This window comes from Leguminivora glycinivorella, chromosome 17 (assembly GCF_023078275.1).
Source record: "Leguminivora glycinivorella isolate SPB_JAAS2020 chromosome 17, LegGlyc_1.1, whole genome shotgun sequence".
Classification (NCBI taxonomy): domain Eukaryota; kingdom Metazoa; phylum Arthropoda; class Insecta; order Lepidoptera; family Tortricidae; genus Leguminivora; species Leguminivora glycinivorella.
The window spans coordinates 7494835-7508280 of record NC_062987.1 but is presented as its reverse complement, the minus strand read 5'-3'; the positions used below and the strand labels follow the sequence as shown (position 1 = coordinate 7508280).

Here is a 13446-nt window from a genome sequence, read left to right as displayed (position 1 = left end):
GGACAGCGCTCCGCGGCTCGTTCGGAATGCAAATTTGAAAATAAAGACGGAAGGGAGAGGCGGAAGACTTATCTTGAAGGTTCAGGAAAATATTAGAAAATAGTTAAGAAAAGTAATAAATCGATTTTAAAGGAAAGTATATTATTCCTATATATTAAACTAGATGAAGTGTAGACTTTTCCAAATCGATATAAATATCTAAAGAAATATTTTTGTATACTTTGATGGCAAATATGCGTAGGTACCTTAAGTAGTTGAGTTCAGACCATGAAGTGCTAAAGCCGTTAAGTTTAGGTTGAGAGAAAGGGACGAAGCTATAGCAGTTCCATAGCTCCGTCCCTCTCTCTCAACCTAAACTGAACGGCTTTAGGCGCACTTCATGGTAGCCCCCCTGGACGCTTAATCGTTGACACGTTTTTTAACTTTCATACTCGATAAAAAACCCGAACATCAAGAAAGTATTTTATAATGCGAACAAACTTAAAAACTGCTAAGAATAGGCACTTCAAATAAATTGGTAGACAGGTACCTATTAGAGCGAAAAAATATTTAAAATGAAAACTTAAATAATTTCAAAAAAATTCTCATCTCACTCTCAGCAGAATATGTATGCCTTTTATGCTAGGTTTAAGGTGAAATACAAAGTTAGTAATCGCTTGTCATTTAAACCATATCATTTTCCTTCCCAACATCATAGCCTTAAGCCGTAGCCTCAATTTTTTGTTCTTTACAATAACATCGTCTGCGAATAAACTCGTATTACAATAAAACCTCCCAACATATATTATAGTAGTATAAAGCAGAAAATACCGCAACATTTATTCCGAGCTAAGGACAAAAGATGGACCACAGAATATGTTTTCGGGAACCTTTTCTTTTTACTTTCACTTGTATAGCAATCTTTATTCGTTAGATACTCGCAAATAAATAAAATAAAATAAAATAAAATAAAATAAAATAAAATAAAATAAAATAAAATAAAATAAAATAAAATAAAATAAAATAAAATAAAATAAAATAAAATAAAATAAAATAAAATAAAATAAAATAAAATAAAATAAAATAAAATAAAATAAAAATAAAATAAAATATCTTTATTTCAGACCAAAGTCCATACAGTGAGCAAAATACATTTTTAAAAACTTATTCTAATTCTAATTAAAGTGCCTTGGTAACAGCCACATACACTCAGTTATATGTGTAGGTGGCCACCACCGAGTGCATTCTAGTCCAGTGTATGAGGAGCTGACTATCCCAGCGATCAGCTAAGACGGCCAGAAGGCTGTTCCGGCTGCCACGCAGGCGGCACAAAGATGCCGCGCACCGCGCGCGCAGCATGGCCTGGAAACCATTACGCGCGCATGCGCGAACATTCCCGATGCACTACACCAGCGCGGCAGCCGCAACAGCGCCCTGAACGCATTGTTATACTGGACGCGGAGGTCACCCAGCGCCCTCTGCGTACAGCTGGCCCATAGTGCACATGTGTATAGTGATGTGCAAAAAGCTTTAAACAAAGTTATCTTGACAGGCACTGTGCATCGCCCGAACCTATGTGCCAGCATGTTCGCCCTGGTCGCCAGCGCCCTCCGCTCCCTCTTTATATCCTCATCGTCACACATATCATCACATAATACATGGCCAAGGTACTTAAATACATACACTCTTTTTAATGGTACTCCATTAAGCAACACTGGAGGAACCTCTTCAGGACACTTATTACCAGATTTAAAAATCATTAATTCACTTTTAATGCATAGGCAAGTTATTTAAGTATTAAATAATTTCTCAAAATGTTTCACAGAACAATAAAGAATTGAAATAATCAAACCAAGACTAATAATGGTCTATTGTAGTCCAAAAGATTTCAAGAGAAATACATTTTGTTAAATATTTACGTAAGTCGCAGAAGTCAATTTTCTCTAAATTGTTGAGACGGCAAATTATTTTGTTGACATTATAACAAAGAAAAGCTGAGAGAAAGATGAAAACTGTTAAAACAGAAACCATTTTTCTCGTATTAAATTATTGTTTGACATAAAATTTTCCGTGCTTTATTCCTATTAATAACGAAATAAATAGGAATTCTCAATTCTAAATTTAGCGTCCAGTAATCCAGTTCAGTAATGCCATCTAAATAACTATTTACTACCGTTATCTAGACTATTATTTCATGCAATTAACAAACAATTTATGACTTAATAATTACAGCTAAATGGGCAATCTACGTCACCATTGTCCATTTTAAAGTCTAACTAACCTCTGGTTATTAAGGGTTCGAAATATAAATTGATGGAGTTGTAAAACTCAATCAATTTGCTAAATGATTCCAAGTATGAAGGCAGTTTAAATGTTTACTTTAATTACATGAATGAATGAAATAATGAAAATAGTTATTAACAATTGTTTACTGGAATTATAGTATTTATAGCAGAGGGTGGGCCAATGATAAATGCATAAAAAAATTAAATATTTTTGATTTAAATAAAAAGTATACATTTAGAATTTTTAATGGTCATTCTTTCTATACATATGTATACGGCCTAATCGAATACTTCGGATTTGTGTCTTTTCCTGCCGATTTTTTTTTTCTACTGCCTCAATAGGTACATCAAGTACACATTCGAGAGTTTCAGTTAATTGTTGATATTTCGATTGGTATCAGTATTGATATTGATGTTATGGGACATTATAGCAGTAGAGTCGTGCATTGAGCATCTACGTATAGATATCGCGAGCCGATATCGCAAGTTATTTGCAGAAGTTTGTTGGATAACGAGCTTTCTACGGGAGACGAAGTGGCCGCTTATTACACTGTACAGTGTAATTTTGAGTTTATTCTTCTTCTTCAACCTAGCGTTTTCCCGGTCAAGCGCCAGGATCCGCTTTCCTGCTGTATTTTCCACTTCGCCCGGTCTTCGTCATCCTTATAGGTGTGAGATTGTTCTCTCTGTAATTTTGACTGTATTACCTGAGCAATTTTTAGTAAGGTTTAGGGAAAGTATCCTAGGCGGATATGTAATGATGATTTATACGTAGGTACATGTCAACGTCCAAAAACTGTGTTGGAAAAACGAACGAGGTAGAAGGCTTTTACGCAAAAGTAAAAGTAATTGGAGTTAGGTACAGTATACACAGATCCCTTATCACGCATTATTAAGACATTTAGAGTAGGTATTCAGAATCGATAATTAATTATTAAATTTTACTGTGGCAGTCAAGAATAATATAAAAAATCATTCAATATGTGACTCTCGGCCTTACTGTTTAATTTCATTCCAATTTCAAGCAGACATATTGGAATAATATAAAATTGTACTTTTAAACTAAAAATATATAATGTCTATGATGTTTATTCAAACCTTTGCTTGCAACAGATCTACCCATTTTGTTATAATAACAATAAAATAATTAGATCGGTTTAATATCGATCCGAATCGTTCTAAACATCGGATCTCCAGCAACAAATTGACGTCAAGTCAGATCTATTAAAAGTTTCCGACTCGATGACGCGCTCGATTCGGAATCGCCCCCCGGATCATATAAAAATACATTTTCTTGTGTAATCGGGATTTAGTCAGGATATACCAACATTTTATTACAATATACAATACCTAGTTTTCCCAGTAATGCTTTTTTTAGTTATACAACATTTTGACTCAGTATTAACATAATTTTAAAGGTTCTTGGTAGGTAGTAGGATATACCAACATCTTGGTAGACAACATTTTGAAATTAACATAATTTTAAACGTCTTACTTTTTTAAATCCCCTATGTACCTTTCTTGTTCTTTATAACGACCATTATTTACCTATAATTTGTTACACTCATAATTTTCCGTTTCCGCAACCTATAAATCATTCTTGAAACTTTATTGCAATCCAGGTATTTAGTGCCAACGTTTTCCGCGTCGTAAAAAGTAGGCCACAGCAGTTTAAACCACTACCAAGATTTTTTGAATACATAATGCTAAATCTGTTTCTTATGATGCAGAAACGTCTTCAAGTGATTTTTAAATTAAAGGAAAAATATTAAATAGCAAAGCCAGAGGTCACAGGTTCGAGTCCTGCCGGAGGTGTGAATTTTTCCATTTTTCCATTTTTTCCTTTGATTTAAAAATAATACATGATAGCGTTAAAGTGGTTTTACATATTTCTACTTTTGTTTATGGTTCTTTATTGACACATTCATGTAACAAATAATTTGTTTCTGTTTTTCTTTGAATTAGTTGTCAATATATTTTCCAAGAAGCCGTTTTAGTTCCTCTCCCTAGTTATCCCTTTTAGTCCACAATCTCGCACATCTTATTGTCACGAAAAAATTATATAATTTTTTGGTTCTAATATTGTAGCCTTTTGGAGGCGCTGTTCATTTCCTCAATAGAATAAATGTAATTTATTCATTGCTATTAATTAACGTATTCTAAACCGTCAAAATTCACAGTTTAGGCTCAAGTTCTAGCTCAAAATAAACAAAAAACTTTGCCGAGTAGCTTAATTTTGTTAGCGATGTTGGATTGCTTTTAAATCGCCGTAAGTAATCGTCCCGTTGGACGTAATTAGTTCAATTAATTACTGCCATTACACCAGGGCCCGTCGATAAACATAGATTTCGCGGCCGGGAACCGATATTTGCTTAACTTAAGGGCCGATCGGCATTTGCACAGTTGAAAGCATTTAATGTGCAGTCTGTATCAGATTCACATTATCAGAGCGCCCGAGGTGAGGCTCGTATACGAATAATATGATAGCCTCCGCAAGTTCTAATCCTGTTACTTGTCAGTTCTTATTTTATTATTCCGAAAATTGGCTTGCTAGCAGAAACTAGTCATCGAACCTAATAATTCGTAGGTATATGAGAACTAGCCAACTCAGATCTTAGGCTACAATACTTATATTATCCTAAGTTATAAGAAGAAACGATATTTTTATGTTGTTATAAGTAAATTTTAGGACTTACCATTCGATTGAACTTGGCACCAATTAAATCTCACTTTTTATTTAAGTCAACGACCAAGGCATATGTCATAATATTAAACTTTGCTATCATTTCACATAAATTTAATTTAATTTAATTTATTTATTATATCAGACAACAAAGGGCCCATAATGGTTAGTACTTATACATTATTGGATATTTTAAAAACTACCTGTTAGTATAACATAAACAAAAAGTAGACACAATAATACAACAATAAAACACTCACCTAGTGGCGGTCATGACACACTCAAAATGCCGCGCTATAGGTGAGTCATATCGGCAGGCTATAGTGGCCAGGATGGGGTTGGTACTGGCCCGCACTCTACAAAGCAACGAATGAGTTAATGTTTTTGATGGGATAATAAGATAATAATACCAATACAAAACAATCAATAAAAATATTTTTACGTAAGTATAACAAATAAAAACCTTCATCCGATTACGCTTCAGCAATAAAATTAATAAAACCCTCCATAGAATAGTGGAAAACATTCATGTTAAACCCATTAAAACACCTGAAAACTTTTACACGAACACTTTAACGTCAGAACGGGCCTTAACAAGCGATGCACCGAACGTAAATAAAGCAACAAATTGAAAGAGAGTTTTATTGAAGAGTCCAATAATTGCGCATGAATGTTTAAATTAATGAATTTCGCGGATTCGACAAGACTCCTATTCAGAAACGAAATGTACAATATTTTGACATTACACTGAGAGAAAATACAACCAGTTTTCATGTTCGTTCAACAAGTTTTTTGGTTAAAATAGCGCCTACGTGCTCTTTGGTTCAAACAACAAGCTACTTGTCATTTGAATCGGCAATATATTTGAATCAACAAGTCGATTTTATAAAAACAACCTGACACATATTGTTTTAAACATACATTTGGCTGATTCAAACGGATAAACCGCAACAAGTCGAACTTGTTAAATTCACAATGCAAATTTCTCTTAGTGTATTCATTCAGTACAAAAAAAGTATGATAACTTTATCGCCTGTGATCTCTTAACTTGTGACATCGTAACTCGTGACTGCTTACTGCTAAGGAGACCACATGCTTGTTTTCTACTGACCTGGTAAAAAAATTGCTAATGACATTATGTCTGAGGTATTGCGAGATGATGGACGGCAGTGCTGTTTTATAAAACTGTATTTGTAAAGTGTTGTCTTGTGTACCTACTAGTATATAAGTCTGAATTGTACAGTGATTTGGTCTATTCTGTTATACTGTATAAATTATGTTTGAATAAATAAAGAAAGAAAGAAATAATTATTGATTCGTTTGCACTTTAAAAATCTGAGAAGTCGGTAACATGAGTATTCAAATCGCATCGATAACTTCCATGGAGATTTTTTTATGAATCAGCAAACATTTTCTCAATTAAACATCCTAAATGTTACAGAATGCCGGATATCTCAGAGTTACTTTGTTACTCAGAATAGAAAAACAAAACTTCTTTAGAATCAATAAATTTCCAGTATAATCTGTGCAGGCCAGGTCACACAGGTCAGAATGTCACCTCGATCGCCAGAATGGCCCAACGTTCTTAATGAATGTGAACAAGAACAAACGTTTCGCTACCTTCCTATAGGGAATATACGACTTAACCGTTTTTACTGCTTCAATTTACTTTAACTGCTATTTTAAGTGATTAAGTACTTCATTAAGCGAGAACATTTGATTTAAATTAAAAGTTGTAAATTGTTTGATGCCGTAATAAAACCGTGGACGGGTTGCTTTAATGTTATTATTTTAATAATTTATGGACAACAAAAAACAATGATTACTGAAGTTATTTTATGGCAATAATTTTATCGTGCCTATGAGTAATTATTTAATGAGATCTCTTACAAGCTGATTACTAACGTCACTATGACATAGTTCTACAGTGGCCTAGGGTTCCTTGGCTTGAATTGGTTGACTGTACACCTAGTCGACGACATCGTAGTACCTTTTGCTTGAGATCGTTACAAATTTAATAGCCCCGAAAATACACAAATTGTGAAAATTATTTTCAAACAATTTCCAAAACAAACACTGGGTCAATCTCGTACTAACAAAACTTTAACCAGAGCGCAGCACGTGCCAACCAAAATATCCCTGAAATTAAAAATGATAGCGTTAAAAATATTTAGTAAAGCGTATGAAAATCAGGTTGGGTGCGGTAAAAGAAAACCAATCAACAAAGTCATCTTACGTGACAATATTTTTATCAACATAAACTTTTATTACATTTAAATCTACATTTTTCACAAAAACTCGTAAGATACCATACATTTCATATGCGTATTTTGTTAATTAATAATGATTTATCATTGACACTAGTGTTTATTGATTTCATTAAAAAGCTTATTGTCACAATCACAGAACGTAGGTAGGTATAGAATGCAATATCACCTATTACTTATGACCAAAGGTACCTAAGACAATATTAGGCGTCATTTGTTTGAAGTTTTCGGAATAATTAACCTTTTATTTTTAGAAATGATTATACCTACCAAGAGTAATTTACGCCAAGAGACTTAGCCACTGCTTGTAACTTTTCGACCAGAAAAAAAAACAAGTTTAATACCCCTCCATCTTTGCGCCGCCTGCGTGGCAGCCGAAACAGCCTTCCGGCCATCTTAGCTGACCGCTGGGATAGTCAGCTCCTCATACACTGGACTATAACTGAGTGTGTAAGTGGCTATCAACTTGTTATCCAGTAATACATGTTAATTTTTAAGACTAACTTAATTAGAATAAGTATTTTAAAGTGTTCCTCACTGTATGGACTTTGGTCTGAAATATTTTTATAACATCAAAAAGTCCTCACAGACTGGAGTACCGTCTGTTGGACTCGGATCGCGTCAGCTGGACGACATTAGTCAGACGATGCGAGCGAATTTAATAAAAGCCTTATCGCCCGCCCGTCGGACCATTGCTATCTCGTTTTTGTAACGCTCTAGATAACATTTCAAATGTGAATTTGGCGCCTTTTATTATGACAGCATTTGTTTTAGAAGACTGAGGAAAGACTTATTTTATGTACCAGACTGTAAGACTAAAAAGATAATATACCTAAGGCGTGTGAACAGGGTCTAATACTTTTATTAGTAGGTAGGTATTAGTAGGTAGGCAATTATTTCATCCGGTGAGGCAGTCAACATATTTGATTCTACTTACCTACTCGTAGTCACCTGCAATAATACAAGTAATTTTATGCTACTCTTTTAAGGCCGCTATATGCATTTTCGTATACATTTCTTTATAGCTCTACGAATAACATGATGTTAAATATTTTTGCGGTTATTTTTGTATAACATATTATTGTACTGGTTTTTATAATTAAAATCATACTGGTACACTGATTAACTTCTATTATTTTTATACCTAAAGTCATACGCAGTGCAGCAGCATCATTAAGCACCATAAATCTCCGACAGCCTCCTGAATATTTTGTTTATTTAAACGGCATAATTGACATCAGTAATTACTGTATATTCTTAATATTATTCTATAGTGCACGTTGTCGCGCCGTCATTAGTATTCAAAATGTAAATTGCTCTTAGGGCAACGCACCCGTCTCAGATCTTGCTTTCCCAGAAATAATTTCATTAACATCTGCATTCCCGCGTGTACCAAGTTAAATTCCTTCCGAGGTGCCAAGAAACTTGAAAAATATGTGTACAAAGGAATAAGCACAAGACTTACAAGAAGTCACACATTCAGTCTTACAGTTACAGAGTTACTTACAGGTACTTATGATTCAAGTGTGTGTAGTGTACCTTTAGTGTGCAGTGTTTAGAATACAACCCAGCATACTAGAACTATTTGCAGGTAAACAGGTACAGTCATCGGCATAAAGAAGTGATGATATCTGTACCTTGTCGCTTTTAATCGTTTTACAATTCCGTATGACATTTCAAACAAGACGTTAATACGACAAGGTACAGAAATCATCAATTATTTATGCCGGTGACTGTACCTACTAGATATAATGTATAGCATATCCACTGTCATCACTACGAGTACTAAGTACTAAAAACGTGCAAGTTAAAATATGAATGTTAATAATTTATAGAAAGGACCTCAAAATTGGCGATATCATCACGGGACAAAGGTGTTAATGTTTTGTCCCTGAACAAACTTGACCACTAGTTTTCTTAAAGTGAATATTTTTATAAAATGCAACAATATTTTTCATCCAGAATCATCTTCAACTATTTATTTACTGATTATATAATTAAACTGCTCCCCATAATAGTTCAATAGATGTATGTACAGAGGGAAAACCGTAAAACTCGTAAAAGAAAACAGATTTCAACACGCGGCGGCAAAGTAAAAACGAAGGGGATAAAAATACTTGGGACACCATTTTGTACTAAGTATCCCAAGTATAGTAATTTAGCTGTCATAAATTCAGAGCACCCCGTATCTTTTGAAGTAAGCAGTTGAACAATTACCAAGTTTCCAAGTATATAAATATCTGTAAAATTTTCGTGATAGTAATTTAATATTTAAATTAGTATCCAAAAATGTTTTCTGTGTAGTGAAAACGGTTTAATATTTAACAATTTTATAATGAATTGAAGCCTTTGGTTGGTTGCAATTAACTTGCTGCCTGTGATATTTTATTAATATCAATCTTCGTACACAAAGAGCTTACATGTGACACGCGACCTAATTATGAATCAGGGAAGGAATTTATTGCCAATGTATATGAATGTAATACACGATATTAATTGTAAATTCAATAACTTTAAGGTAACCGCATTGTCAGTTGTCGATCTAGAAAGATGACTGCAATTCGATTTATAATAATATTCATTAAATGGCAAATGTTAGAGTTCTAGATAGAATTAAAGAAAAAAGAAATATATTAAAGACAACAAAAAACAGGAGAGGCCTACTAGTTGGACATCTGCTACGACACGACCAGCCGGCGTATCATGCTTCTAATTTTATCACTTATCCACGTGGATAAGACGTCTGTCACGCTTTAGCAAGTATGTCAGTGTGAGAGTGACAGATGTCTTATCCACGTGGATAAGTGATAAAATTGGAAGCATGGTAGGCCGACTGTTTCTCAAAAACATCGTAGAAGGAAAGAGGGGAAGAGGAAGACCTAGGAGAAACTATTTCATCCAAATTAAATAAAAGGTTCAGGTCGTGCCGTACCAGTAGGTGAACGAGTTGACAGAGGACCGGACGAGTTGGAGATTGCTCCACCGACAAGAGCACAGCTCTTAAGTTAGAAGAAGAAGAAGAAATGGCTAAACCTTTTTTTTTATTTAATACTCGATGGATTTAAAGAAGGTATATAGAAGGTATATAGGTATATAGGTATGGTAGGTGGAAGGTATAGTCAACTGTGGGATATGGGTTAAATTGTGGCGTAGGCGAGAGGCTGGCAACCTGTCACTTCAATGTCACAGTTTCGTCTTCTGTCAACCCCTTATTTGCCAAGAGTGGCACTGAAACGAGTAGTTTCAGGTGCTCTGCCTACCCCTTCATGGGATACAGGCGTGATTGTATGTATGTATGTATGTATATAGAAAACATACTTAAGATTTTTTCATGAATAGGTACAAACATTGCATTACAAAATATTGTTTTCAGTACAGATGGTGTTTTTTTACGCACTAGTGCGAGAAGTGGTTCATTATATGTCAGGTCCAAAGTTTGGAGGGCCATCTGTACTGAAAAACGTCGTACGATACACGTGCGAAAAAGAAATTCGTAACTCGTGTCGATTTAAAACACTCCCTTCGGTCGTGTTTTAATTTATCGCCACTCGTTTCGAACTTCCTTTTTTACGCACTTGTATCGTAATGTACTTACAAGAGGCAGCATAATTATATGTTTTTTTTTTTAATTTCCTGCCAATACCTTTTCGGGGAAACCTCTTATCTTAACGCGAACCTTTGAACAATCTAAAACCCACTCGACCTTTTAGCCTATCTCAATTGAAAATACCTTATGCGGTTACTGTAATTTCAATGGATTACAAATCAAAATATATTTTTACAATAAATATGAAGCAATTGGCAAACAGTTTCACAGAATTATTTTTAAAATACTAGCTTTCTGCCCGCGGCTTCGCTCGCGTTAGAAAGAGACAAAAAGTAGCCTATGTCACTCTCCATCCCTTCAACTATCTCCACTTAAAAAAACAAGTCAATTCGTCCCTCTGTTTTGCCGTGAAAGACGGACAAACAAACAGACACACACTTTCCCATTTATAATATTAGTATGGATATAGTAAGTATAATATATAGTACTTATATAGTATAGTAGGTATAGTATGGATGTCAATTAAGTACAAACAATTTGACACTTGACAAAACAATATGAATGGTATTATGCATATGATACATAGATAAAAATATTAACGTAGGTATACCTACGCGTAATATGCATTGCAAAAGCGCTGGTGGCCTAGCGGTAAGAGCGTGCGAGCGTTCTCCGGTGAAGTAAAACATTGTGAGAAAACCTGACTAATTCCAATAAGGCCTAGTTACCCTTCGGGTTGGAAGATCAGATGCCAGTCGCTTTCGTAAAACTAGTGCCTACGCCAAATCTTGAGATTGGTTGTCAAAGCGGACTCCAGGCTAACGCAAGGAGGATGATGACGCGTAATATGCATTCTTCCATGTCGCATAATTCTGTCACTGTTACTTTCTTATCATGTTAGATTATCGACATGGTTCTCCACATATTCGGACTTGGTTCCGTCACTCACCAATATTAAGAATATTAAGATGCATTCTAAGTAAATCTTATCAAAACATATTTTCTGGAAGCAGCCAGGTGTGTCCACACTAGACACTGCAAGTGCCTCACCTGCCCTGATTGAATTAACCTAAGTGCATTTGCACTCGATTTTAACGTTATTGAGCGATACGAGTAGACTCTCGCTCGGAAATTATATTAAGCGCAAATATAATACATGCTTCATACATACAAACGAGACATTATAAGTAGTAAGGAAGTGTTTAAGTTCACTATATTTGAATCTTTTGAGAAACTCGTGACAACCCAGCGGCTAGCTGACCCATTAGCACAACTTGCCTTGTCGCGCGCGAATCCATACATCAAGCGCGACTTCAACTATGAGCAAGATCTATTCTTACAGGTAGATGTTTGCTATAACGCCACCCTAAGGCGGTTGAGAATTGAGGGAAGGCATGGATAAATTCGCACACATCCAGCAGGCCTCCGTGGCGCAGTTGGAAGCGCGATGGCCCCGGCAAGGCCAAAGGTCGCAGGTTCGAGTCCTGCCAGAGGTGCGAATTTTTTCATTATTCCTTTAATTTAAAAATAAGGAAATATTTGCTAGAGGAGCTGGTAACAGTCTGACCAGTGTGTCACCGGCCGTAATAAGCAGAAAATTAAGATTTTTAAAAGGAGAAGGAAAAAAAGGGTTTTTTGGAGCGACGATTGCGCTGACAAGTCTTAGACCGTCTGACATTGACCTGACTTTGGTCTGTCGGTGCCGTCTGCGTTCTGGTTAGATAATAATGATTATAAAATTATTATTAACAAGTTAACTGATACAAAACCTACAAAAAACAAACAACGCTTCAGGGCTCATAGCCAAGAGTACAATCGATGACGCTCCGTAGCGGACGTTATGCAATTGGTTCTGTCGTGTCGCACTCATACGTACGAGGGATAGATAGACATATATATATACGTAACTATAGTCCCATTACGAATTGAACGGAATAAACGTAAACAAACTGCTGTCAATGTCAAAGTAGCACGTGCAGCTCAAGTCAGGGGTTCTCAAAGTAAGGGCCGACAGAAAAACAAATAACTTTTAACCAGTTATTAACAATCACTCTATTACACACATAGAATCGTGAATCGACCGAACACGATGAGTGTTATATTATGTTATGATCACATGCAAGTCAAAATAAAAATCGGTCCAAAATTGACGAAGTTCTGTCATATTAGATACTTGCAAAACCAATAATTAAATTTATAACCACCTCATTATGCACCATCGTATTTGAAGACGGTTTTAATTAGCCATTAAAATTCACTACCAGGTAGTCACGAAAGTTGCTGAAAAATAATGTTTAGCGGCCCGCTACTTGGTCTGTCGCGCCAATACGCAAGCGCGATAGAGATAGATATCTACTAGCGCTTCGTTTCGTGAGCGTTTCGTGAGCGATTGTGCCATTCGGCTAGCCACCCAGGTACATTTCCATAGTGATACTAGTGCAATAAACAAATTGTCCGACAAAAACGGCTTTTTAATTTCAATAAATATACCAAAACGTTTTGTGTTGAAATTTATTTTCGTTTAAACAGATTCATTGTTTGTGTAATGGAATATGTAAAGATTTTTAATAAAGTAGTAAAATATCGGCAATTTTAATACCTCGAATGTTGCAAATTTTTTGTAGCACCGGCCACACCTTTGTTTACAATAATTCCGGCTAATTAAAAATAGGACTATAGTTAAGG

The 13446-nt window shown here is 35.2% G+C and overlaps 1 protein-coding gene across 1 annotated transcript; it reads right to left on the bottom strand.

Moving 5' to 3' along the window:
* Positions 1-1085: 1085 nt before the first annotated feature.
* On the bottom strand, positions 1086-1670 carry LOC125235549. The gene is made up of 2 exons (XM_048142146.1): positions 1364-1670; positions 1086-1325 (listed from the first exon to the last, which is right to left on the bottom strand). Exons 1-2 carry the CDS (start codon positions 1620-1622, stop codon positions 1189-1191), a joined length of 396 nt encoding a protein of 131 aa, XP_047998103.1. The 5' UTR covers positions 1623-1670; the 3' UTR covers positions 1086-1188.
* Positions 1671-13446: the final 11776 nt, after the last annotated feature.

Bases quoted from the DNA above. Each gene is read 5' to 3' on its own strand.
- LOC125235549 (XM_048142146.1), bottom strand. From the start codon at position 1,622: ATGTGTGACGATGAGGATATAAAGAGGGAGCGGAGGGCGCTGGCGACC. The intron at 1,326-1,363 runs ATGCGCGCGTAA...TGCTGCGCGCGC, and splicing joins TGCATCGGGAATGTTCGCGC to GGTGCGCGGCATCTTTGTGC.